Source organism: Coregonus lavaretus (assembly GCF_964263955.1).
Source record: "Coregonus lavaretus genome assembly, contig: HAP1_SCAFFOLD_828, whole genome shotgun sequence".
NCBI lineage: Eukaryota > Metazoa > Chordata > Actinopteri > Salmoniformes > Salmonidae > Coregonus > Coregonus lavaretus.
Genome location: NW_028157030.1, coordinates 127,579 through 154,881, shown reverse-complemented (window position 1 = coordinate 154,881; position 27,303 = coordinate 127,579). Strand labels below are relative to the sequence as shown.

Sequence of the window (27,303 nt, the reverse complement as noted above, 5' to 3'; positions counted from 1 at the left end):
ATCCAGGCTCTGTCGTAGCCGGCTGCGACCGGGAGACCCATGGGGCGGCGCACAATTGGCCCAGCGTTGTCCAGGGTAGGGGGGGAATGGTCGGCAGGGATGTAGCTCAGTTGGTAGAGCATGGCGTTTGCAACGCCAGGGTTGTGAGTTCGATTCCCACGGGGGGGGGGCAGTATGAAAAAAAATAAAAAAATAACGTATGTTATCTGTATGTCGCTCTGGATAAGAGCGTCTGCTAAATGACAAAAATGTAAATGTTTTGTTTTCATAGCCTTAGTGACAACCCGGACAAACTCTCAACTTTGACCCCAGTAGCGAAATCGTCTGGTTTTGCAGCTCCTCCTCTCTGCAGAGCAAAGTGAGATCTCCATTCAAACACATCCAAAACTCCGCGGGATGAGACTAAATTCTCCTCTATTCCGCCGCTGATCATCGCTTCGCTCCATCGAAAGGAAAGTGACAGTGGAAACTGAATAGATTTCAATCGCTCAGAGAAAATAAATAGCTAAAATAAGTGGATAAGAATTCCGCCCCGTGATACTGACAAGTGGTTGCTAGCAGGCTACGCCAACAGACTGCAAACATGGCGAGTGCCTCATACCATATCTCTAATCTCTTGGAAAAAATGACATCAAGCGACAAGGATTTCAGGTAAATACAATATTCTAACAATGTATGCATTTAGAAATGACGCTGTGATTCTGAACTTTTACTCAAACCGTTATCGTCCCAAATGAAAACCCTGCAAGTTAGCTAGCTAGGCCTCAAATCAATTGCCATTTGGCTAGTCTGCTAACGTTCGTTAGCTAGCTAGTTAACAATGTTAGCCACTCGCTATAAACACATTCTTGTGAGGAACCCACATGAACGTTTTGACAAATTATATTTCTAATTTGTCAGTTTTGCTAAGTATATAGCTAACTAGTTACATTTAACACTGTCATGTTGCTAGCTAGCTGGCTAACGTTGACTCGCTCCGACAGTCATTACTGTCAACGCTAGCTAGCTAGGCTAGCTAGTAAACTAGCTGTTTTGAGCTCGCTAACTCAACCAGATGGACTACACGAATTAACTAGTTTGTTAACTAAGTAGCTAGGTAGAAAGGCATTGGACCTATCCTAAATATAATCATAGGGTTGAACCTACAATCATTAGTAGTCTACATATGCCATATCAATGATTGCTTAGCTAACGTTAGCTAGCTACAGTACCTCCATAACAGAATCCTGCCTGCATGTTTATGTTGTTGGCTGATCGGGGAGTCAAAATGTAGTTAATTTAGCTAGGTAGTTAGCTGATTTAGCTAGCTTTGAAGCATACCATTACCTCACTGTCAAATGTTTTATATAAACCATAACAAACACACAATCATAACATACTAACTAGAAACAACTTGATTGACTTCCGACCCAAACCATGAATTAGTTTGCAGCCATATCAACTTGACAATGGAGGAACAGTTGTTTTTACAGACAATATGATGTAAGCCAGCATTCTACTCTATATAATTTTGTTAAAGTTGCCATGAGTCATGAATTGACATGTATAACTACATAGTCATAATCTACCACCTGATAAATGTCACAGTTTTTGCACTACAGAGATCATCTTAGATGTGAGCACCTGTGGGAATCCAAAGCTGTGTTCCTGTAGTCTTGTTTTGATGTTTTCCAGTGCAGCCGCACCCACGCCTGTAGTGATGGATAGGTAGACACAAAGTCATTTGTCACTGACATTTGCTCTGAAACTGAAACTATGATAATGAAACATATGGAAAGTAACCAGTCCCCTGACATAGGGAGTGAGTGTGCCCCAATAATATGTCATGTCTCTCCTGCCCAGCTCTGAAACGGTTTACCATAACCATGCGTTAACCTCGTCCCAAGGCTCAATTGCTAGAGCGAGCCGGCTGGTTGGATGAGATTTCCAATGCATGTGTGGGAACTTTCCTTTCTTGTCAACTAGGCTACTTCCCAGATTGTCAATCTTACCAATAACTCTGCAGGTCCCAGACTATTTCTGGTTCATACCAATGACTGATGGTGTTCTGTGGTACCTGGGTGGGACGGTGAGAAATGGTACAGGACTATTTTACAGGGAGCCTTGTTCCACTGTGTGCCCCCATTGCCTTGTAGTTTTGAGGGATTGCCTATACAGCTGCCAAAAGCACGATTTGACACCAGCGCACTGGATTATCCATCATGGTTGACTGACATTTAAATCCACCTCTCGATTCAGAACTCTGAATTGAGTCAGTCAAGAAATAGCTGGTGAGTTTAGGCCTAACCTCTGAGTCTATGAGTTGAGTAGACTATCTGACATTTGTGTCAGAGGTAGGCCTATTTGAGTTCTAACACCACATTATAGAGGGAGTAAAGGGGTGCTCCTTGCTTCCGCACGTTTGCATGATGACATCATTATTAGCAGGGAAATCAATGGCCTTTCACATTTGAGTGGGAGGCCTAATGCCATCCACTCTTAGTCAAGGTTTGCGTAGGTGTGAGACTTGTTGTCCTCGTCTAATTTAGGGCCCTATAAAATCAGGGTGGTGGAGAATGAGGACGGAATCACGGAATCCAGACATTTAAAACGGAATTCAACAATTTAAAAAAAATCCCTAAATGTATTGAATTTAGTAGGAAATGAACTAAATGTATTGAACTTGTTAGAAAATGTGTTAATTTGCATAAGATTATCATAAAACGTGATCAAGATGTATCAGTGATTCGTATTTTCCTTCAGCTCGGGAATGCCCCCGTCTGTGTGTGCATGTTTGTTTACCACTTTGTGTAGCTGTTAGCGATGATGCTAATAATGACAACAGTCTTCTGGTAGATGAAAAGGCTTTCCCAAAAACCTTCTCAATTAAATGTTAACTACAAAGTAGCCTATCTGGCAGAATGATATAATGATTATTTGCATAAATTATTAGCAATCACACGTGTGCTACAAAAACGGCGCTAACCAAACAAGTCTCTTGCTGATGCCACGGAATTAAAGGGTATCTACACCCCAAAAATGAAACTGTATTTTATTTCCCCCAGACCTCAAAAGTGGTTTAAGCATTGTTGTGGACTTAAAACAACACAATTGGATGTTCTTCTTTAAAAAAAAAAAAGTGTGCTTTTGACAGCAAAAACCTGATAAAACAGGGAAAAAACTAAACGGAGAAAACTAAATTTTGGGGAAAATAAAACAGATTTTACAAGGCCCTACTAATGTTTAGCTAGTGCGGTGGTGGTACCGTGGTAGTGAAGTCTGATTCCCACTGTAGAAGATCACCCCCTGGTAGAAAGCGTTTACCCACGCACCAGTTCAGAGAGAGAGAGAAGGAGTGTGCGCCCCAGCCCATTACCTCATGCTGTGGGGCTGCCTCTCAGTGAGAGTGCCATGGACCTCATGCATTATTCATTCTTTTTCACTCCTCTCTTCCTTCTCTCCTCTCTTGTTTAAAATACTTATTGCCTTCCGATTCGTGGGGAAACGTGTAGGAGATTATCAAACAAACCTAGTGTTGAGGAGCATAGTATTTAGGAAAAGGTCTTTCTTGAATCACACCAGGATTTCTTTGATGTCTTAAAGCTGATCTTGTGTGGTTTATACTCTGTGTGTTACATTGGATTTGATGGTGAAAGTCACCCCGACTCTAGGGGATGAGAGCTGGTCTGTCTGGTATCATCTAGTGCTTTACGCTTCAGTCGTTCCTCTCCTCTGAGCTAGTAGCTTGATCTTTGTACTAGTGTTGATTTGCTTTGGCTTCTAATGCCAGAGCACTTGATTTGCAGAGATGAGCCAATGGACCCTAATTCAGGGTAAAAAACGGGGTAAAAAAAAAAAAAGTGCCGTAAGCTATAAAACAACAGAGAAATAGATGTGGGGTCACAGGAAGGCGGAACGCAACGTTCCCTAATGCTGGAAGTGGGAGCCCCTGCTCTAGAATATTCTTTTAGTTGGATGTCTTATGAACATAACCCTGTTAGTCTAACTAGAAGGTGTTCTCTCTCCCTGTGTGTTCCTGTAGATTCATGGCCACCAACGACCTGATGTCGGAGCTGCAGAAAGACTCGATCAAGCTGGACGATGACAGCGAACGCAAGGTGGTCAAGATGATCCTCAAGCTACTGGAAGACAAAAACGGAGAGGTCCAGAATCTGGCCGTCAAATGGTGAGCGATCTCTCCCTCTCTCGCTCTGTGTGTGTGTCAGGGTTTCCGTTAGGAAATGTGATGCCAGACAACGTGACCGGGAAGATTTTAATTTACAGGCTATTATTTGAGAAAGTTACCGGACCCATATGCATTGGCTGCATAACCCATTAGTGCATCCACCCACGGTGCTCAGAATGACAGAAATCACATTTTAGATTATGGTAATGCATCTTAACAGAACATGCAACTCGGGTAATAAAGCAGTCAATAAAACGTAATTTTCAAACATTTGTGACCGACCGGCTCGATTCGGTCTTATGTAGCAACATTTGAAATTGTGTTTATTTTTTTTACATTGGATAAAAGTAGAGACTCAGAGCTAGAAAATGGTATCAATCAATACAGTTGAGGAACAATGGGAAAGTAATTCTGCTTTGAAAGTTGATCAACTTGTAACCTCAGTTTTGAGAAAATGGCCCTTGAATGTTTTGATACACCTACTGGAGAGCTCTTCTTTGTCTACACCCATTCAGCATCGTTCAATCCCTCTTAAGCTTTAGCCCCGCCTATCCCTTTAAGGATTCACATGTGAGGCCATGTACTAAACAACCAAAGATTTCAAGACTAAAGGCTGGTTTATACTACGGGTGTGTTCGTAAATTCAATCTGGAGTGCCAGAGAGTGCTCAGAGTGCGCTCTGGGCGTTCGTAAACTCAGAGCGTTGTCAGATTGTCCGTTCGTAAATTCAGAGCGGTTCGCTCTCGGAGCGTTCAGAGCGGCACACTGGACGCTCTGGCCGAGTAGTAGGGTTGATCTGAACGTTCTGACCTAACAACAGCAGTCAAGCACCCAACCCAACGTTTACTGACACCGGCCTTATTCAACGGCTGTTGAGCATTCGTAAAATGTGTCAGTTATTCTGCACTCTGGCACAAATTCAGACGAGAGTGCTCTGAAATCAGAGTAGATAGCCAGAGCGAATTTACCAGCTACGTCTATCGACCATTGTCGCAGTGACATCATGAACATTCTATTGAAATGGTTACTTTTCATAGTGGAGTCTTTTGTTTAGACATGTAGCTAGCTAAACAATGAACCATAATCCCAACTCGTGACGTTACTACCCTGCATGAATCTGCAGGTAACTAACCAACCAGGTTCAATGTTAGCAAGCTAACATTAGGCTATAACTAGCAATGCAAATGTCTCTGAGATATGAATAATATATAGCTACACAGATAATAAACGTAACGTTAGCTAGTGAACCAGCCAGCCAAAGTTAGTACACTTTAACTAACAGTACACTTTAACTAACAGTACACTTTAACTTGAGATGAAAACGGCTATCTGACAAAATTAGAAACGTGTAATATCTGAAAATGTAGCTAGCTAGACTATCTTACCCGTATACATGGATGGACGCTTCTCCCTCTCTGTCACGGATGCCATGGTTGCCCTTAGTTTGAAGATGTAATCAGGAGACAGGTGTTTTATACAACAGCCTTCTGTGTGTTCTCTTTTCGACTCCGTCTGCATATTTGCAATCAAACGCCAGAATTTTCTCCATCTCCTTAGCTATCATACTCTAATTCCACAGATTTCAAAACTCGGTCCTGCAGAAAGTGGAGAGCAACACTAATGCAGTTTTACTACGTGATATCTTTCAAAAAGCTGCTTTAGAAAGGATTACCTACACATACTGACCAGCTCAGGTTATAGACAGAAGCATGCTACATGGCAGACCAATCCGAACTCATCTCTCGGCATGTCCAGCCCACTCATTATCTCAGCCAATCATGGCTAGCGGGAAGGTTGCTGTCTTTTTCTGTGGCTAAACCAACTAGGCTCGTAATTTTAACAATTCTATTCGTATTTACAGATGGCATACACGTTTGTTAGTTAGGCACATGAAAGTTCACATGTTCCAGAAGGCATTTCTGCCAAAAAAAAAGTTTACATTCAAATGGCTCTCCTGTGAAGTAGTTTCCTGAAACTAGTCACATTTGTCAAAATGCAGTTAGCGGGAAAACACCATTCTAAACAGCGCACCTGATAGCTCTTCCATACGTGACAGAGATTCAAATCTCTGTTAGAAACTTAGAAAGAGGGGGACTGTAAAGATAACAACTAGGGTGGGTTGATAATATGACTAGGATTGTGCCTTTGGCTTCTGGACAATGAAATAAGGTTGATATGAAAACCAATAGAACAGTAGAGAAATGGCATAGCGGTGGGTCCAATAGGGAAGTAAATGGATATACACTACCAGTCAAAAGTTTGGACACACCGACTCATTCAAGGGTTTTTCTTTATTTGTACTATTTTTTACATTGTAGAATAATAGTGATGACATCAAAACTATGAAATAACACATGGAATCATGTAGTAACCAAAGAAGTGTAAAACAAATCAAAATATATTTTATATTTGAGATTCTTCAAATAGCCACCCTTTGCCTTGATGAAAGCTTTGCACAATCTTGGCATTCTCTCAACCAGCTTCATGAGGTAGTCACCTAGAATACATTAAACAGGTGTGCCTTCTTAAAAGTTAATTATGTGGGATTTCTTTCCTTCTTAATGCGTTTGAGCCAATCAGTTGTGTTGTGACAAGATAGGGGGGCTATACAGAAGATAGCCCTATTTGGTAAAAGACCAAGTCCATATTATGGCAGGAACAGCTCAAATAAGCAAAGGGAAACAACAGTCCATCATTACTTTAAGACATGAAGGTCAGTCAATACGGAACATTTCAAGAACTGTGAAAGTTTCTTCAAGCGCAGTCGCAGAAACCATCAAGCGCTATGATGAAACTGGCTCTCATGAGGACCGCCACAGGAATGGAAGACCCAGAGTTACCTCTGCTGCAGAGGATAAGTTCATTAGAGTTACCAGCCTCAGAAATTGCAGCCCAAATAAATGCTTCACAGAGTTCAAGTCACAGACACATATCAACATCAACTGTTCAGAGGAGACTGTGTGAATCAGGCCTTAATGGTCAAATTGCTGCAAGGAAACCACTACTAAAGGACACCAATAAGAAGAGACCTGCTTGAGCCAAGAAACACAAGCAATGGACATTAGACCGGTGGAAATTTGCCCTTTTTTGGTTCCAACAGTTGTGTCTTCGTGAGACGCGGTGTGGGTGAACGGATGATCTCTGCGTGTGTGGTTCCCACCGTGAACCATGGAGGTGGTGTTATGGTGTGGAGGTGCTTTGCTGGTGACACTGTCTGTGATTTATTTAGATTTCAAGGCACACTTAACCAGCATGGCTACCACAGCATTCTACAGCGATACGCCATCCCATCTGGTTTGGGCTTAGTGGGACTATCATTGTTTTTCAACAGGACAATGACCCAACACACCTCCAGGCTGTGTACAGGCTATTTTACCAAGAAGGAGAGTGATGGAGTGCTGCATCAGATGACCTGGCCTCCACAATCACTCGACCTCAACCCAATTGAGATGGTTTAGGATGAGTTGGACCCCAGAGTGAAGGAAAAGCAGCCAACAAGTGCTCAGCATATGTGGGAACTCCTTCAAGACTGTTGGAAAATCATTCCAGGTGAAGCTGGTTGAGAGAATGCCAAGAGTGTGCAAAGCTGTCATCAAGGCAAAGGGTGGCTACTTTGAAGAATCTCAAATATAAAATATATTTTGATTTGTTTAACACTTTTTGGGTTACTACATGATTCCATATGTGTAATTTCATAGTTTTGATGTCTCCACTATTATTCTACAATGTAGAAAATAGTAAAATAAAGAAACCCTTGAATGAGTAGGTGTGTCAACTTTTGACTGGTACTGTATATTGTGTTCCAGTCTGGGTCCGTTGGTCAGTAAGGTGAAGGAGTACCAGGTAGATTGTATTGAGATATATATGTATATATATATACTGCTCAAAAAAATAAAGGGAACACTTAAACAACACAATGTAACTCCAAGTCAATCACACTTCTGTGAAATCAAACTGTCCACTTAGGAAGCAACACTGATTGACAATACATTTCACATGCTGTTGTGCAAATGGAATAGACAACAGGTGGAAATTATAGGCAATTAGCAAGACACCCCCAATAAAGGACTGGTTTTGCAGTTGGTGACCACAGACCACTTCTCAGTTCCTATGCTTCCTGGCTGATGTTTTGGTCACTTTTGAATGCTGGCGGTGCTTTCACTCTAGTGGTAGCATGAGACGGAGTCTACAACCCACACAAGTGGCTCAGGTAGTGCAGCTCATCCAGGATGGCACATCAATGCGAGCTGTGGGAAGAAGGTTTGCTGTGTCTGTCAGCGTAGTGTCCAGAGCATGGAGGCGCTACCAGGAAACAGGCCAGTACATCAGGAGACGTGGAGGAGGCCGTAGGAGGGTAACAACCCAGCAGCAGGACTGCTACCTCCGCCTTTGTGCAAGGAGGAGCAGGAGGAGCACTGCCAGAGCCCTGCAAAATGACCTCCAGCAGGCCACAAATGTGCATGTGTCTGCTCAAACGGTCAGAAACAGACTCCATGAGGGTGGTATGAGGGCCCGACGTCCACAGGTGGGGGTTGTGCTTACAGCCCAACACCGTGCAGGACGTTTGGCATTTGCCAGAGAACACCAAGATTGGCAAATTCGCCACTGGCGCCCTGTGCTCTTCACAGATGAAAGCAGGTTCACACTGAGCACGTGACAGACGTGACAGAGTCTGGAGACGCCGTGGAGAACGTTCTGCTGCCTGCAACATCCTCCAGCATGACCGGTTTGGCGGTGGGTCAGTCATGGTGTGGGGTGGCATTTCTTTGGGGGGGCCGCACAGCCCTCCATGTGCTCGCCAGAGGTAGCCTGACTGCCATTAGGTACCGAGATGAGATCCTCAGACCCCTTGTGAGACCATATGCTGGTGCGGTTGCCCCTGGGTTCCTCCTAATGCTAGACCTCATGTGGCTGGAGTGTGTCAGCAGTTCCTGCAAGAGGAAGGCATTGATACTATGGACTGGCCCTCCCGTTCCCCAGACCTGAATCCAATTGAGCACATCTGGGACATCATGTCTCGCTCCATCCACCAATGCCACGTTGCACCACAGACTGTCCAGGAGTTGGCGGATGCTTTAGTCCAGGTCTGGGAGGAGATCCCTCAGGAGACCATCCGCCACCTCATCAGGAGCATGCCCAGGTGTTGTAGAGAGGTCATACAGGCACGTGGAGGCCACACACACTACTGAGCCTCATTTTGACTTGTTTTAAGGACATTACATCAAAGTTGGATCAGCCTGTAGTGTGGTTTTCCACTTTAATTTTGAGGGTGACTCCAAATCCAGACCTCCATGGGTTGATACATTTGAATTCCATTGATAATTTTTGTGTGATTTTGTTGTCAGCACATTCAACTATGTAAAGAAAAAAGTATTTAATAAGATTATTTCATTCATTCAGATCTAGGATGTGTTATTTTAGTGTTCCCTTTATTTTTTTGAGTAGTGTATGTGTCTCTAATATGGTCAGACATTTGGCAGGAAGTTAGGAAGTGCAGCTCAGTTTCCACCTCATTTTATGGGCAGGTCTCTCTCTCTCTCTGTCTCTGTCTCTGTCTCTGTCTCTCTCTCTCTCTCTCTCTCTCTCTCTCTCTCTCTCTCTCTCTCTCTCTCTCTCTCTCTCTGTCTCTCTCTCTCTCTGTCTCTCTCTCTCTCTCTCTCTCTCTCTCTCTCTCTCTCTCTCTCTCTCTCTGTCTGACTTTTGACTGGTACTGTATATTGTGTTGTGTTCCAGTCTGGGCCCGTTGGTCAGTAAGGTGAAGGAGTACCAGGTAGAGACTATAGTTGACACGCTGTGCACCAACATGCTGGCAGACAAGGAACAGCTCCGAGACATCTCCAGCATCGGACTGAAGACTGTCATAGGAGAACTGCCCCCTGCATCCAGCGGTAAGTACCACCCTGACCCCTGACCTGTACCCCGATGACCGTTCAGTAGACACGGGCCTTCACAAAAGCTGATCTTAGATCAGTTTTCCTTTTTAGATCATAATGAGTAAGATTACGTGGACAGGAGGACCTGATCCTAGGTCAGGACTTCTACTCTGAGAAGTCTGAAAGCTGTCGTTATTGAAGACATATCAGAGCATGATATCAGTTTAAGGGGATGCTGTGTAATGGGCCCAGGTCTATACATGCCCCTTCCAGTGATGGTGTGCTGGTTAAACCAGTTAGGTAATGCCCTATGGACTGATGGGCTATTCACTCCAGCTAGACGTCATCCTCACAACTTGGTTTATCTTCAGCTGTATTCAGGCCTTTCCCAGTCATGTGGAGGGAGAGGCTGGGAGAATAGAGCATCTGTTAACAGCCTTGCTTCCCCATCACTTCCGGCATCAGCCATCTTTGGCTGACAGCAGTACGACTTAGCTAACACTCTCTCTCTCTCTCTCTCTCTCTCTCTCTCTCTCTCTCTCTCTCTCTCTCTCTCTCTCTCTCTCTCTCTGCCCCCCTCTCTCTCTCTCTCTGCCCCTCTCTCTCTCTCTCTCTGCCCCTCTCTCTCTCTCTCTCTCTCTGCCCCTCTCTCTCTCTCTCTCTCTCTCTCTCTCTCTCTCTCTCTCTCTCTCTCTCTCTCTCTCTCTCTCTCTCTCTGCCTGCCTCTCTCTCTCTCTCTCTCTCTCTCTCTCTCTCGCCCTAGGCTCGGCCCTGGCTGCCAGTGTGTGTAAAAAGATCACCGGCCGTCTGACCAGTGCCATCGCCAAGCAGGAGGATGTGTCAGTTCAGCTGGAGGCTCTGGACATCATGGCTGACATGCTCTGCAGGTTGGTGGGTGTGTGTACAACTGTCTGAGCCCTGCACTGGGCTGGACCTCATATAGATGATAGATGGGCCTTTGTCATTGGATTACTTTATCACAGTGAGTTGAATCTCTGAAGGCAGGAATAGGGACTCAACACACAGTACACCACACCATAGTACACCACACCAGAATACACTGCAGTGTAGTGTACTGTGGTGTAGTGTACTGTGGTGTAGTGTGGTGTACTGTGGTCTGGTGTGGTGTATACACTACACTACACCACAGTACACTACACCACAGTACACCACAGTACACTACACCACACCACAGTACACTACACCACAGTACACTACACCACAGTACACTACACCACAGAGTAGGTCTCCCGAGTGGCGCAGTGGTCTAAGGCACTGCATCGCAGTGCTAGCTGTGCCACTAGAGATCCTGGTTCGAATCCAGGCTCTGTCGTAGCCGGCCGCTACCGGGAGACCCATGGGGCGGCGCACAATTGGCCCAGCGTCGTCCAGGGTAGGGGAGGGAATGGCCAGCAGGGATGTAGCTCAGTTGATAGAGCATGGCGTTTGCAACGCCAGGGTTGTGGGTTCGATTCCCACAACTGTAAGTTGCTCTGGATACGAGCGTCTGCTAAATGACGTAAATGTAAATGTATTTCATAATAAAAACTGTAGGCCTAATATAGTTTACTTAATCCAAACCTGTAAAAGGGAATAGTAATTCCCCCCCCCCCCTACCGTCGGCTCACTCCAGTTGTAGCCAGTCACTCCTTTACCTCAGATGCCCGCGGAGACGGACACAATTACACATCTGACTCTGGGTGAGTAGAAGGGCTGCCATCATTGCCAAGATCTCCTAATGTGGTTGTTACCGGCTGTGTTGCATTGTAGGTAACTGTCTGTGGAGTGCTGAGCTGTTGCTATGGCTACTCGCACTCAGAGCGGGAGACGGAGAGAGGAGCAGCTAACGGAGGAAATTATTTCTGATTTCTGCGCGTAAAAATTAGCACGGGACTGGAGTGGTTTTTAACGGGACAGGACAGGAAAGTTCCGGGTTTATATAACTGTTGATGGATCAGGACAATATGAGGAAAATATTTGTCTGGACGAGACGAGACAGGAATTAATTTTCACTCCTGTGTCAACCTCTAGTCTGCTGGTCAACTTCCACCCCTCCATCCTGTCCTGCCTGCTCTTTCAGCTGACCAGCTCCTATGTCGCCTGTCATACCACCTTATGACACTACATAACACTACTTAACATATTGCTAACCTCTCTCTCTCTCTCTCTCTCCTCGAACAGACAGGGTGGCCTCCTGGTGAACTTCCACCCCTCTATCCTGTCCTGCCTGCTCTTTCAGCTGACCAGCTCCTATGTCGCCTGTCATACCACCTTATGACACTACATAACACTACTTAATATAGTGCTAACCTCTCTCTCTCTCTCTCCTCTAACAGACAGGGTGGCCTCCTGGTGAACTTCCACCCCTCTATCCTGTCCTGCCTGCTCTTTCAGCTGACCAGCTCCTATGTCGCCTGTCATACCACCTTATGACACTACATAACACTACTTAATATAGTGCTAACCTCTCTCTCTCTCTCTCCTCTAACAGACAGGGTGGCCTCCTGGTGAACTTTCACCCCTCCATCCTGTCCTGCCTGCTGCCTCAGCTGACCAGCCCCCGCCTGGCGGTCAGGAAGAGGACCATCATCGCTCTGGGTCACCTGGTCATGTCCTGTGGGAACCTGGTCTTTGTGGACCTCGTCGAACACCTGCTGTCAGAGCTGGCCCGCAACGACTCCATGTCCACCACACGCACCTACATACAGTGTATCGCAGCTATCAGCAGACAGGCTGGACACAGAATCGGTGAGTTTCATGGATACAGATAGACATGGGGGGGGTAGTGATGTAGTAGCAATATTGGGAGATGTAGTTTAGCGAATAAATAAAAAGCAGAAAACTGCCGTCTGAGCCACAATTTCAGAATATTTTGACCTTTTTTTATATTTGAAATGTCAAACAATTTGGCCAACATTTTCCGGTTCATGAGCCCTTTTTACAGAAATAGCAAAGAAATATTTTTTTTTGGTATTCTCATGATCACATGATGTGATATTACTGTTGGTGCTAGGAACACAAGCATTTCACTCTGCCCACAATAACGTCTGCTAAATATGTGTATGCGACCAATTAAAATGTGTTTTGATTTGAATTATGCAATGCAGATAAGAGATGTTTTGGGGTATACAGTGCCTTTTTCAGACCCTTTGACTTTTTCCACATTTTGTTACGTTACAGCCTTATTCTAAAATGGATTAAATAAATACAACATCTCAGCAATCTACACACAATACCCCCATAATGACAAAGCGAAAACAGGTTTTTAGACATTTTTGAAAAATGTATTTTAAAAAAAACTGGATACCTTATTTACATAAGTGTTCAGACCCTTAGCTGTGCAGCGACGTTCCCCATCCAACCTGACAGAGCTTGAGAGGATCTGCAGAGAAGAATGGGAGAAACTCCCCCAATAAAGGTGTGCCAAGCGTGTAGCGTCATACCCAAGAAGACTCGAGGCTGTAATCTCTGCCAAAGGTGCTTCAACAAAGTATTGAGTAAAGGGTCTGAATACTTATGTAAGGGTCTGAATACGTATGTACTTATGCAATATTTCAGTTATTTTTAATACATTTGCAAACATTTCTAAATAACCAGTTTTTGCTTTGTCATTATGGGGTATTGTGTGTAGATTGAGGGGAAAAAACAATTTAATCAATTTTAGAATAAGGCTGTAACGTAACAAAATGTGGAAAATGTCAAGGGGTCTGAATATTTTCCGAATGCTCTGGAGATAGTGTCACTTCTCCAGGAGAATAAAATAACTCGCCAGCCATCGTCTTGTGGCCTGCGTTAATTGCAGTCGTTTTTGCAGGACAATTAAATTGAGGTCACCTGGGTAGACGTTGAATCTTGATTATATTTTGGGATGGGCTGAATTGATGTGCATCAGTTGGAGCTGCTCTGTCTCTCCCATCTCCTCTTCTCTCTCTCCCTCTCCCTCCTCTTCTCTCTCCTCTCTCCCATCTCTTCTCCCCCCCCCCTCTCTCTCCCATCTCTCCTCTCTCCCCTCTCTCTCCCATCTCTCCTCTCTCCCCTCTCTCTCCCATCTCTTCTCTATCTCCCATCTCTCCTCTCTCCCCTCTCTCTCCCATCTCTTCTCTCTCTCCCCTCTATCTCCCATCTCTCCTCTCTCCCCTCTCTCTCCCATCTCTTCTCTCTCTCCCCTCTATCTCCCATCTCTCCTCTCTCCTCTCTCTCACCCATCTCTCACTCCTAGGTTTTATTGACAGCCGGACTTCATCCAAGTCCATCTGGGAACACCTTTTAGATTTCAATTAGGCTAGATGTTTGTTTGAGCTATTTTACTTACTCAAGTCCATTGCTCCTGAGGGAGCATTGGCAACATTTTAAGTATTTTATCTTTTTTTTTTGTGAAATACGGTAATTTCCTTCTTTTTTTTAAGAACCCCTTAAGGAAGTAATTGTCTCCTTGACGTTTGAGAGAAGCCATTACTCCTGACAGAGAGTGGTCCGGGACGTGGAGGGAAGTGACGAGACGGGAGAGTCTCCTCTTTCTGTCCTTATTACCTGTCGATCTGTCACTTCCTCCTCTCTCTGGGAGAATATATATATTTAGGTTAGCTTAGGTCCTCTTTTTCTTCCCTCAACCAATCACAGGCTGTGTTTGATGAGCCAAAGACAGCAGTGATTAAGATGTGCAAGATTACTTCAGTGGAGTGCAGCACTCCAAAACTATTTATCTCCCCCCCTCTCTCTTCCCCTGTTTTAATTAAGTTTTCTTGTCATCTTGAAAGAGCTCGCTCTACGATTTCGCTAAAGACACATAAGCTTTTATCTAGATGTAACTTGTAATTTGCTATTCTCAGTGAGTTCTCGGGGGGTTTTGAAGTTGGAAGCTTGCTTCCCTTCATGTGACTTTAGATGAAAGAATATGAAGTTCTTACTAATGGATTGACGGCTAACATTTCAGTTTTGAATGGAATTCTTAATATGTGTGTCCGCGTGTCCTCAGGTGAATATTTGGAGAAGATCATTCCTCTCGTGGTGAAGTTCTGTAACATAGACGATGACGAGCTGAGAGAGTACTGCATCCAGGCCTTCGAGTCCTTCGTCAGGAGGTAAGACAAACCACATCCTATTTAAACGGCTTCAGAGGTAGCAGGGGGGGTATTGTTTCTGTTCAGAGAAACACAGAAAATGAATCCCAGAACTCTCAGTGAACTGGGGGATTTTATTCACGTTCACCCTGTTTGACCTGTGTTGTGATTGGATACGCCAATCTCTTTTCTCTTCTGCGTTTGGCCTCCCGCTGTTTCTGTGATTAGAAACCCTCTCATCTACTCTTATCTTTTATTTGTGCCTTTTTTTATGGATGAAATCAAACAAGTGTTTGGGAGGGAAGGCGGGAGAGGGAGCTAGTGTTGGAAGATTAGTGTGATGCTGTCTGTCCTCCCAGATGACCATGGGGAGTCTTTATTGGTGGAAACTAAACGGAACTCAGCCATGAAGGACTGTTCCATCTCTCTCTCTCTCTCTCCAGGTGTCCAAAGGAGGTGTACCCCCATGTGGGTACTGTCATCAGCATCTGTCTGAAGTATTTGACCTACGACCCCAACTATAACTACGATGACGAGGATGAAGATGAGAATGCCATGGACGCTGACGGAGCAGACGAAGACTATCAAGGTGAACACACACAGACTCACGGTACTGTGAGAGCTCATGGTCATTCGACCTCCATGTTTATTTATTTATCCAGGTTAGTCTCATTTCAGATTAAATCTCTTGAAGATTATCAAGTAGACTTTGGTGGTATACCGTATACCGGGGTGTTTGGAAAGAGTCACAGGATGGTTTTTCAATACCGTCAAAACTATAACTTTTTTAAAATAAATGTGAATATCTGTAGCTCCTTGTTAAGTTCATACCTGCAGTCAACTTGTGCAATACGTTAGGAGATAAAACAGATTGGCGTTCTTCATTTCACCTGTCATATCATTTGACATTATGAACTTTACCGTAGTTCCCCAGAACAGTTGAGCCAGTCACGTGTTTGTTTGGAAACAGCACAACAGGAGAAAGTGAGCTGGAGAGTCCATAGTGTTCTATATCTATCAGTGAGTCCATAGTGTTCTATATCTATCAGTGAGTCCATAGTGTTCTATATCTATCAGTGAGTCCATAGTGTTCTATATCTATCAGTGAGTCCATAGTGTTCTATATCTATCAGTGAGTCCATAGTGTTCTATATCTATCAGTGAGTCTCTGCTGGAGAGTCCATAGTGTTCTATATCTATCAGTGAGTCCATAGTGTTCTATATCTATCAGTGAGTCCATAGTGTTCTATATCTATCAGTGAGTCCATAGTGTTCTATATCTATCAGTGAGTCTCTGCTGGAGAGTCCATAGTGTTCTATATCTATCAGTGAGTCCATAGTGTTCTATATCTATCAGTGAGTCTCTGCTGGAGAGTCCATAGTGTTCTATATCTATCAGTGAGTCCATAGTGTTCTATATCTATCAGTGAGTCTCTGCTGGTGAGTCCATAGTGTTCTATATCTATCAGTGAGTCTCTGCTGGAGAGTCCATAGTGTTCTATATCTATCAGTGAGTCTCTGCTGGAGAGTCCATAGTGTTCTATATCTATCAGTGAGTCTCTGCTGGTGAGTCCATAGTGTTCTATATCTATCAGTGAGTCCATAGTGTTCTATATCTATCAGTGAGTCTCTGCTGGAGAGTCCATAGTGTTCTATATCTATCAGTGAGTCCATAGTGTTCTATATCTATCAGTGAGTCTCTGCTGGAGAGTCCATAGTGTTCTATATCTATCAGTGAGTCTCTGCTGGAGAGTCCATAGTGTTCTATATCTATCAGTGAGTCTCTGCTGGAGAGTCCATAGTGTTCTATATCTATCAGTGAGTCTCTGCTGGTGAGTCCATAGTGTTCTATATCTATCAGTGAGTCTCTGCTGGTGAGTCCATAGTGTTCTATATCTATCAGTGAGTCCATAGTGTTCTATATCTATCAGTGAGTCTCTGCTGGAGAGTCCATAGTGTTCTATATCTATCAGTGAGTCTCTGCTGGTGAGTCCATAGTGTTCTATATCTATCAGTGAGTCTCTGCTGGAGAGTCCATAGTGTTCTATATCTATCAGTGAGTCCATAGTGTTCTATATCTATCAGTGAGTCTCTGCTGGAGAGTCCATAGTGTTCTATATCTATCAGTGAGTCCATAGTGTTCTATATCTATCAGTGAGTCTCTGCTGGTGAGTCCATAGTGTTCTATATCTATCAGTGAGTCTCTGGTAGAGAGTCCATAGTGTTCTATATCTATCAGTGAGTCCATAGTGTTCTATATCTATCAGTGAGTCCATAGTGTTCTATATCTATCAGTGAGTCTCTGGTAGAGAGTCCATAGTGTTCTATATCTATCAGTGAGTCCATAGTGTTCTATATCTATCAGTGAGTCCATAGTGTTCTATATCTATCAGTGAGTCTCTGCTGGAGAGTCCATAGTGTTCTATATCTATCAGTGAGTCCATAGTGTTCTATATCTATCAGTGAGTCCATAGTGTTCTATATCTATCATTGAGTCTCTGCTGGAGAGTCCATAGTGTTCTATATCTATCAGTGAGTCTCTGCTGGTGAGTCCATAGTGTTCTATATCTATCAGTGAGTCTCTGCTGGAGAGTCCATAGTGTTCTATATCTATCAGCGAGTCTCTGCTGGAGAGTCCATAGTGTTCTATATCTATCAGTGAGTCTCTGCTGGAGAGTCCATAGTGTTCTATATCTATCAGTGAGTCCATAGTGTTCTATATCTATCAGTGAGTCCATAGTGTTCTATATCTATCAGTGAGTCTCTGCTGGTGAGTCCATAGTGTTCTATATCTATCAGTGAGTCCATAGTGTTCTATATCTATCAGTGAGTCTCTGCTGGAGAGTCCATAGTGTTCTATATCTATCAGCGAGTCTCTGCTGGTGAGTCCATAGTGTTCTATATCTATCAGTGAGTCTCTGCTGGAGAGTCCATGGTGTTCTATATCTATCAGTGAGTCTCTGCTGGTGAGTCCATAGTGTTCTATATCTATCAGTGAGTCTCTGCTGGAGAGTCCATAGTGTTCTATATCTATCAGTGAGTCCATAGTGTTCTATATCTATCAGTGAGTCTCTGCTGGTTAGTCCATAGTGTTCTATATCTATCAGTGAGTCCATAGTGTTCTATATCTATCAGTGAGTCTCTGCTGGAGAGTCCATAGTGTTCTATATCTATCAGTGAGTCCATAGTGTTCTATATCTATCAGTGAGTCCATAGTGTTCTATATCTATCAGTGAGTCTCTGCTGGTGAGTCCATAGTGTTCTATATCTATCAGTGAGTCTCTGCCAGAGAGTCCATAGTGTTCTATATCTATCAGTGAGTCCATAGTGTTCTATATCTATCAGTGAGTCTCTGCTGGAGAGTCCATAGTGTTCTATATCTATCAGTGAGTCCATAGTGTTCTATATCTATCAGTGAGTCCATAGTGTTCTATATCTATCAGTGAGTCCATAGTGTTCTATATCTATCAGTGAGTCTCTGCTGGAGAGTCCATAGTGTTCTATATCTATCAGTGAGTCTCTGCTGGTGAGTCCATAGTGTTCTATATCTATCAGTGAGTCCATAGTGTTCTATATCTATCAGTGAGTCCATAGTGTTCTATATCTATCAGTGAGTCTCTGCTGGAGAGTCCATAGTGTTCTATATCTATCAGTGAGTCTCTGCTGGAGAGTCCATAGTGTTCTATATCTATCAGTGAGTCTCTGCTGGAGAGTCCATAGTGTTCTATATCTATCAGTGAGTCTCTGCTGGAGAGTCCATAGTGTTCTATATCTATCAGTGAGTCCATAGTGTTCTATATCTATCAGTGAGTCTCTGCTGGAGAGTCCATAGTGTTCTATATCTATCAGTGAGTCTCTGCTGGTGAGTCCATAGTGTTCTATATCTATCAGTGAGTCCATAGTGTTCTATATCTATCAGTGAGTCCATAGTGTTCTATATCTATCAGTGAGTCTCTGCTGGAGAGTCCATAGTGTTCTATATCTATCAGTGAGTCTCTGCTGGTGAGTCCATAGTGTTCTATATCTATCAGTGAGTCCATAGTGTTCTATATCTATCAGTGAGTCCATAGTGTTCTATATCTATCAGTGAGTCTCTGCTGGAGAGTCCATAGTGTTCTATATCTATCAGTGAGTCCATAGTGTTCTATATCTATCAGTGAGTCCATAGTGTTCTATATCTATCAGTGAGTCTCTGCTGGAGAGTCCATAGTGTTCTATATCTATCAGTGAGTCCATAGTGTTCTATATCTATCAGTGAGTCTCTGCTGGAGAGTCCATGGTGTTCTATATCTATCAGTGAGTCTCTGCTGGAGAGTCCATAGTGTTCTATATCTATCAGTGAGTCTCTGCTGGTGAGTCCATAGTGTTCTATATCTATCAGTGAGTCCATAGTGTTCTATATCTATCAGTGAGTCCATAGTGTTCTATATCTATCAGTGAGTCTCTGCTGGTGAGTCCATAGTGTTCTATATCTATCAGTGAGTCTCTGCTGGAGAGTCCATAGTGTTCTATATCTATCAGTGAGTCTCTGCTGGTGAGTCCATAGTGTTCTATATCTATCAGTGAGTCTCTGCTGGAGAGTCCATAGTGTTCTATATCTATCAGTGAGTCTCTGCTGGTGAGTCCATAGTGTTCTATATCTATCAGTGAGTCTCTGCTGGAGAGTCCATAGTGTTCTATATCTATCAGTGAGTCTCTGCTGGTGAGTCCATAGTGTTCTATATCTATCAGTGAGTCCATAGTGTTCTATATCTATCAGTGAGTCTCTGCTGGTGAGTCCATAGTGTTCTATATCTATCAGTGAGTCTCTGCTGGTGAGTCCATAGTTTTCTATATCTATCAGTGAGTCCATAGTGTTCTATATCTATCAGTGAGTCCATAGTGTTCTATATCTATCAGTGAGTCTCTGCTGGAGAGTCCATAGTGTTCTATATCTATCAGCGAGTCTCTGCTGGTGAGTCCATAGTGTTCTATATCTATCAGTGAGTCTCTGCTGGAGAGTCCATAGTGTTCTATATCTATCAGTGAGTCTCTGCTGGAGAGTCCATAGTGTTCTATATCTATCAGTGAGTCTCTGCTGGTTAGTCCATAGTGTTCTATATCTATCAGTGAGTCTCTGCTGGAGAGTCCATAGTGTTCTATATCTATCAGTGAGTCCATAGTGTTCTATATCTATCAGTGAGTCCATAGTGTTCTATATCTATCAGTGAGTCTCTGCTGGTGAGTCCATAGTGTTCTATATCTATCAGTGAGTCTCTGCTGGAGAGTCCATAGTGTTCTATATCTATCAGTGAGTCTCTGCTGGAGAGTCCATAGTGTTCTATATCTATCAGTGAGTCCATAGTGTTCTATATCTATCAGTGAGTCCATAGTGTTCTATATCTATCAGTGAGTCTCTGCTGGAGAGTCCATAGTGTTCTATATCTATCAGTGAGTCCTTAGTGTTCTATATCTATCAGTGAGTCCATAGTGTTCTATATCTATCAGTGAGTCCATAGTGTTCTATATCTATCAGTGAGTCTCTGCCAGAGAGTCCATAGTGTTCTATATCTATCAGTGAGTCTCTGCTGGTGAGTCCATAGTGTTCTATATCTATCAGTGAGTCCATAGCGTTCTATATCTATCAGTGAGTCTCTGATGGTGAGTCCATAGTGTTCTATATCTATCAGTGAGTCTCTGCTGGTGAGTCCATAGTGTTCTATATCTATCAGTGAGTCTCTGCTGGTGAGTCCATAGTGTTCTATATATATCAGTGAGTCTCTGCTGGAGAGTCCATAGTGTTCTATATCTATCAGTGAGTCCATAGTGTTCTATATCTATCAGTGAGTCTCTGCTGGAGAGTCCATAGTGTTCTATATCTATCAGTGAGTCCATAGTGTTCTATATCTATCAGTGAGTCCATAGTGTTCTATATCTATCAGTGAGTCTCTGCTGGAGAGTCCATAGTGTTCTATATCTATCAGTGAGTCCATAGTGTTCTATATCTATCAGTGAGTCCATAGTGTTCTATATCTATCAGTGAGTCCATAGTGTTCTATATCTATCAGTGAGTCCATAGTGTTCTATATCTATCAGTGAGTCTCTGCTGGAGAGTCCATAGTGTTCTATATCTATCAGTGAGTCTCTGCTGGTGAGTCCATAGTGTTCTATATCTATCAGTGAGTCTCTGCTGGTGAGTCCATAGTGTTCTATATCTATCAGTGAGTCCATAGTGTTCTATATCTATCAGTGAGTCCATAGTGTTCTATATCTATCAGTGAGTCTCTGCTGGAGAGTCCATAGTGTTCTATATCTATCAGTGAGTCCATAGTGTTCTATATCTATCAATGAGTCCATAGTGTTCTATATCTATCAGTGAGTCCATAGTGTTCTATATCTATCAGTGAGTCCATAGTGTTCTATATCTATCAGTGAGTCCATAGTGTTCTATATCTATCAGTGAGTCTCTGCTGGAGAGTCCATAGTGTTCTATATCTATCAGTGAGTCTCTGCTGGTGAGTCCATAGTGTTCTATATCTATCAGTGAGTCTCTGCTGGTGAGTCCATAGTGTTCTATATCTATCAGTGAGTCTCTGCTGGTGAGTCCATAGTGTTCTATATCTATCAGTGAGTCTCTGCCAGAGAGTCCATAGTGTTCTATATCTATCAGTGAGTCCATAGTGTTCTATATCTATCAGTGAGTCCATAGTGTTCTATATCTATCAGTGAGTCCATAGCGTTCTATATCTATCAGTGAGTCTCTGATGGTGAGTCCATAGTGTTCTATATCTATCAGTGAGTCTCTGCTGGTGAGTCCATAGTGTTCTATATCTATCAGTGAGTCTCTGCTGGTGAGTCCATAGTGTTCTATATCTATCAGTGAGTCTCTGCTGGTGAGTCCATAGTGTTCTATATCTATCAGTGAGTCTCTGCTGGTGAGTCCATAGTGTTCTATATCTATCAGTGAGTCCATAGTGTTCTATATCTATCAGTGAGTCTCTGCTGGAGAGTCCATAGTGTTCTATATCTATCAGTGAGTCCATAGTGTTCTATATCTATCAGTGAGTCCATAGTGTTCTATATCTATCAGTGAGTCTCTGCTGGAGAGTCCATAGTGTGCTATATCTATCAGTGAGTCCATAGTGTTCTATATCTATCAGTGAGTCCATAGTGTTCTATATCTATCAGTGAGTCTCTGCCAGAGAGTCCATAGTGTTCTATATCTATCAGTGAGTCCATAGTGTTCTATATCTATCAGTGAGTCCATAGTGTTCTATATCTATCAGTGAGTCCATAGTGTTCTATATCTATCAGTGAGTCTCTGATGGTGAGTCCATAGTGTTCTATATCTATCAGTGAGTCTCTGCTGGTGAGTCCATAGTGTTCTATATCTATCAGTGAGTCTCTGCTGGTGAGTCCATAGTGTTCTATATCTATCAGTGAGTCTCTGCTGGTGAGTCCATAGTGTTCTATATCTATCAGTGAGTCCATCGTGTTCTATATCTATCAGTGAGTCTCTGCTGGAGAGTCCATAGTGTTCTATATCTATCAGTGAGTCCATAGTGTTCTATATCTATCAGTGAGTCCATAGTGTTCTATATCTATCAGTGAGTCTCTGCTGGAGAGTCCATAGTGTTCTATATCTATCAGTGAGTCCATAGTGTTCTATATCTATCAGTGAGTCCATAGTGTTCTATATCTATCAGTGAGTCTCTGCCAGAGAGTCCATAGTGTTCTATATCTATCAGTGAGTCCATAGTGTTCTATATCTATCAGTGAGTCCATAGTGTTCTATATCTATCAGTGAGTCCATAGTGTTCTATATCTATCAGTGAGTCTCTGCTGGAGAGTCCATAGTGTTCTATATCTATCAGTGAGTCTCTGCTAGTGAGTCCATAGTGTTCTATATCTATCAGTGAGTCCATAGTGTTCTATATCTATCAGTGAGTCCATAGTGTTCTATATCTATCAGTGAGTCTCTGCTGGAGAGTCCATAGTGTTCTATATCTATCAGTGAGTCTCTGCTGGAGAGTCCATAGTGTTCTATATCTATCAGTGAGTCCATAGTGTTCTATATCTATCAGTGAGTCTCTGCTGGTGAGTCCATAGTGTTCTATATCTATCAGTGAGTCCATAGTGTTCTATATCTATCATTGAGTCCATAGTGTTCTATATCTATCAGTGAGTCTCTGTTGGTGAGTCCATAGTGTTCTATATCTATCAGTGAGTCTCTGCTGGTGAGTCCATAGTGTTCTATATCTATCAGTGAGTCCATAGTGTTCTATATCTATCAGTGAGTCCATAGTGTTCTATATCTATCAGTGAGTCCATAGTGTTCTATATCTATCAGTGAGTCCATAGTGTTCTATATCTATCAGTGAGTCTCTGCTGGTGAGTCCATTGTGTTCTATATCTATCAGTGAGTCTCTGCTGGTGAGTCCATAGTGTTCTATATCTATCAGTGAGTCTCTGCTGGAGAGTCCATAGTGTTCTATATCTATCAGTGAGTCTCTGCTGGAGAGTCCATAGTGTTCTATATCTATCAGCGAGTCTCTGCTGGTGAGTCCATAGTGTTCTATATCTATCAGTGAGTCCATAGTGTTCTATATCTATCAGTGAGTCTCTGCTGGTGAGTCCATAGTGTTCTATATCTATCAGTGAGTCTCTGCTGGAGAGTCCATAGTGTTCTATATCTATCAGTGAGTCCATAGTGTTCTATATCTATCAGTGAGTCTCTGCTGGTGAGTCCATAGTGTTCTATATCTATCAGTGAGTCCATAGTGTTCTATATCTATCAGTGAGTCCATAGTGTTCTATATCTATCAGTGAGTCCATAGTGTTCTATATCTATCAGTGAGTCTCTGCTGGAGAGTCCATAGTGTTCTATATCTATCAGTGAGTCCATAGTGTTCTATATCTATCAGTGAGTCTCTGCTGGAGAGTCCATAGCGTTCTATATCTATCAGTGAGTCTCTGCTGGTGAGTCCATAGTGTTCTATATCTATCAGTGAGTCCATAGTGTTCTATATCTATCAGTGAGTCCATAGTGTTCTATATCTATCAGTGAGTCCATAGTGTTCTATATCTATCAGTGAGTCTCTGCTGGTGAGTCCATAGTGTTCTATATCTATCAGTGAGTCCATAGTGTTCTATATCTATCAGTGAGTCTCTGCTGGTGAGTCCATAGTGTTCTATATCTATCAGTGAGTCCATAGTGTTCTATATCTATCAGTGAGTCTCTGCTGGTGAGTCCATAGTGTTCTATATCTATCAGTGAGTCCATAGTGTTCTATATCTATCAGTGAGTCTCTGCTGGTGAGTCCATAGTGTTCTATATCTATCAGTGAGTCCATAGTGTTCTATATCTATCAGTGAGTCTCTGCTGGTGAGTCCATAGTGTTCTATATCTATCAGTGAGTCTCTGCTGGTGAGTCCATAGTGTTCTATATCTATCAGTGAGTCCATAGTGTTCTATATCTATCAGTGAGTCTCTGCTGGTGAGTCCATAGTGTTCTATATCTATCAGTGAGTCTCTGCTGGAGAGTCCATAGTGTTCTATATCTATCAGTGAGTCCATAGTGTTCTATATCTATCAGTGAGTCTCTGCTGGTGAGTCCATAGTGTTCTATATCTATCAGTGAGTCTCTGCTGGTGAGTCCATAGTGTTCTATATCTATCAGTGAGTCCATAGTGTTCTATATCTATCAGTGAGTCCATAGTGTTCTATATCTATCAGTGAGTCCATAGTGTTCTATATCTATCAGTGAGTCCATAGTGTTCTATATATATCAGTGAGTCTCTGCTGGTGAGTCCATAGTGTTCTATATCTATCAGTGAGTCTCTGCTGGTGAGTCCATAGTGTTCTATATCTATCAGTGAGTCCATAGTGTTCTATATCTATCAGTGAGTCCATAGTGTTCTATATCTATCAGTGAGTCTCTGCTGGAGAGTCCATAGTGTTCTATATCTATCAGAGAGTCTCTGTCGTGCAGCCCACATGAGGTGATGAAGTTACACTTGTATGCAATTCACTACTAAATGTTTGCCGTCATATCTTATTACATTTACATTTTAGTCATTTAGCAGACGCTCTTATCCAGAGCGACTTACAGTTAGTGAATACATATTTTTTTTATACTGGCCCCCCGTGGGAATCGAACCCACAACCCTGGCGTTGCAAACTTATAATGTCTTTCTGTCAGAGAGCTCTGGATGAGGTATCTGAACAGCTGCCATTTTGTCCCTGTGCTTCCTACTAGCGTTTTTTCCCCCCTCTTCCGTTCTTCTCCCATCTGCCCCGTGTACACATGCTGCTCTTCCTTCAGAAAAGCATGCATCACAACTTAGTTCATTTGCTACATTTTTCTCTTTCGCTTGTAAATGTCCACACTCACTGAAAATAACTTTCGGTAGCTATTAGCTGTGCTTGTATAACTTTATGAGCTGGATTTGCCAGTCTTTGCAATTAGTTTATGCTCGTTTTCGCTCGTTAGCATTTAGCTTTGTGATTTCACTATTACTTGTGCTAATTCTGTTAGCATTCTGGTTGTAGAGACCCAATGGGTTTTTCATTTTAGCGCCCCCTTGTGTGCTATGCCGGTAATACCGTAAATCCCAGGATGGCAGAAGAACGGTATGACTGTATGGAAATCTGTATACCGCCCAAGCCTACTATCAAGGTTTTACAACTTTTATTCACATCCCCTCAGGGACAATCAATAGGTATTGCCGCGTCTCTAATAATAACCACCTCCTCTTAAGAAGAGAGACGTATAGGACTCATCTCTTCAGATGAGAGATATAGGACTCATCTCTTCAGGGCTTAGGTTTCTGCTTAGATATCTGCCTCCAGTGTGAGATAAGTTAGGCTAGTTCTATCTATTAAATTGTCTTCCAAATGTGTCTTCCATTTTCAGGAGTTTTTCTGTGCAGAATAAACCCCCAGTTGTAAGTCCCCACTGCAATGTGACTGAGACTGTTAGTCTGTTGTTTGTTGCTATGATTGTGTAAGAGCTCAACCAGAAAGACAATCTGTTGCTTGGCCAACGCATGAGCACTGTGAAATTAAAATATAATAATACTACTAAATATTGAAGACAACCAGCCAGCCTCTCTCTCTCTCCCTCTGACTCCCTCGTGCCTTGTTACCAGACTGAATGTTATTATCTACAGGCTGAATGGAGGCCTGCTATTGGAGAGAGTAACGTTAGCCCCTTTCAGCAGACCTCCAGTCATTTCTTCTACTACAACTGATAGAGATGGCTTTCTGTCCTGGTCATCACAAGCAGGACCAGACAGGCTTTTGTATTGTCAGCTTGTTGAAGCTTTGGCCTGCGTCTCCTGGTGTAACACTGTTTCTCCCAGGCAGGGTGCACTTGATACTGTGTTGCTAGTTCCATTTCTGAGTGGTAAGGAAATAAAATGTAGTCCAGACATGAGGACTTGGACTAGTTGGTCAGCTAATGATCCTGCTACACACTACAGGCTATCCCTCCCCTCCGTTTCCTCCCTCCCCACTGTTCCTCCCTCCCCTCTGTTCCTCCCTCCCCTCTGTTCCTCCCTCCCCTTCGTTCCTCCCTCCCCTCTGTTCCTCCCTCCCCTCTGTTCCTCCCTCCCCTCCGTTCCCTCCCTCTGTTCCTCCCTCCCCTCTGTTCCTCCCTCCCCTCTGTTCCTCCCTCCCCTCCGTTCCCTCCCTCCCCTCTGTTCCTCCCTCCCCTCTGTTCCTCCCTCCCCTCTGTTCCTCCCTCCCCTCTGTTCCTCCCTCCCCTCCGTTCCCTCCCTCCCCTCTGTTCCTCCCTCCCCTCTGTTCCTCCCTCCCCTCTGTTCCTCCCTCCCCTCCGTTCCCTCCCTCCCCTCTGTTCCTCCCTCCCCTCTGTTCCTCCCTCCCCTCCGTTTCCTCCCTCCCCTTCGTTCCTCCCTCCCCTCCGTTCCCTCCCTCCCCTCCGTTCCCTCCCTCCCCTCTGTTCCTCCCTCCCCTCCGTTCCCTCCCTCCCCTCTGTTCCTCCCTCCCCTCCCTCCCCTCTGTTCCTCCCTCCCCTCCGTTCCCTCCCTCCCCTCTGTTCCTCCCTCCCCTCCGTTCCCTCCCCTCTGTTCCTCCCTCCCCTCTGTTCCTCCCTCCCCTCCGTTCCCTCCCTCCCCTTCGTTCCTCCCTCCCCTCCGTTCCCTCCCTCCCCTCCGTTCCCTCCCTCCCCTTCGTTCCTCCCTCCCCTCTGTTCCTCCCTCCCCT

The 27,303-nt window shown here is 43.6% G+C and overlaps 1 protein-coding gene across 1 annotated transcript in view; it reads left to right on the top strand.

The window, feature by feature from the left end:
• The first annotated feature begins 348 nt into the window (after nt 1-348).
• The window catches only part of cand1 (cullin-associated and neddylation-dissociated 1), a 52,002-nt gene continuing 25,047 nt past the window's right edge, over nt 349-27,303 (top strand). The window contains exons 1-7 of the mRNA XM_084199900.1: nt 349-651; nt 4,022-4,165; nt 9,899-10,053; nt 10,802-10,925; nt 12,530-12,786; nt 15,014-15,119; nt 15,542-15,687. Coding sequence (XP_084056026.1) covers nt 584-651; nt 4,022-4,165; nt 9,899-10,053; nt 10,802-10,925; nt 12,530-12,786; nt 15,014-15,119; nt 15,542-15,687 — 1,000 coding nt within the window. The 5' untranslated portion in view covers nt 349-583. The remainder of the gene's footprint in view (nt 652-4,021; nt 4,166-9,898; nt 10,054-10,801; nt 10,926-12,529; nt 12,787-15,013; nt 15,120-15,541; nt 15,688-27,303) is intronic.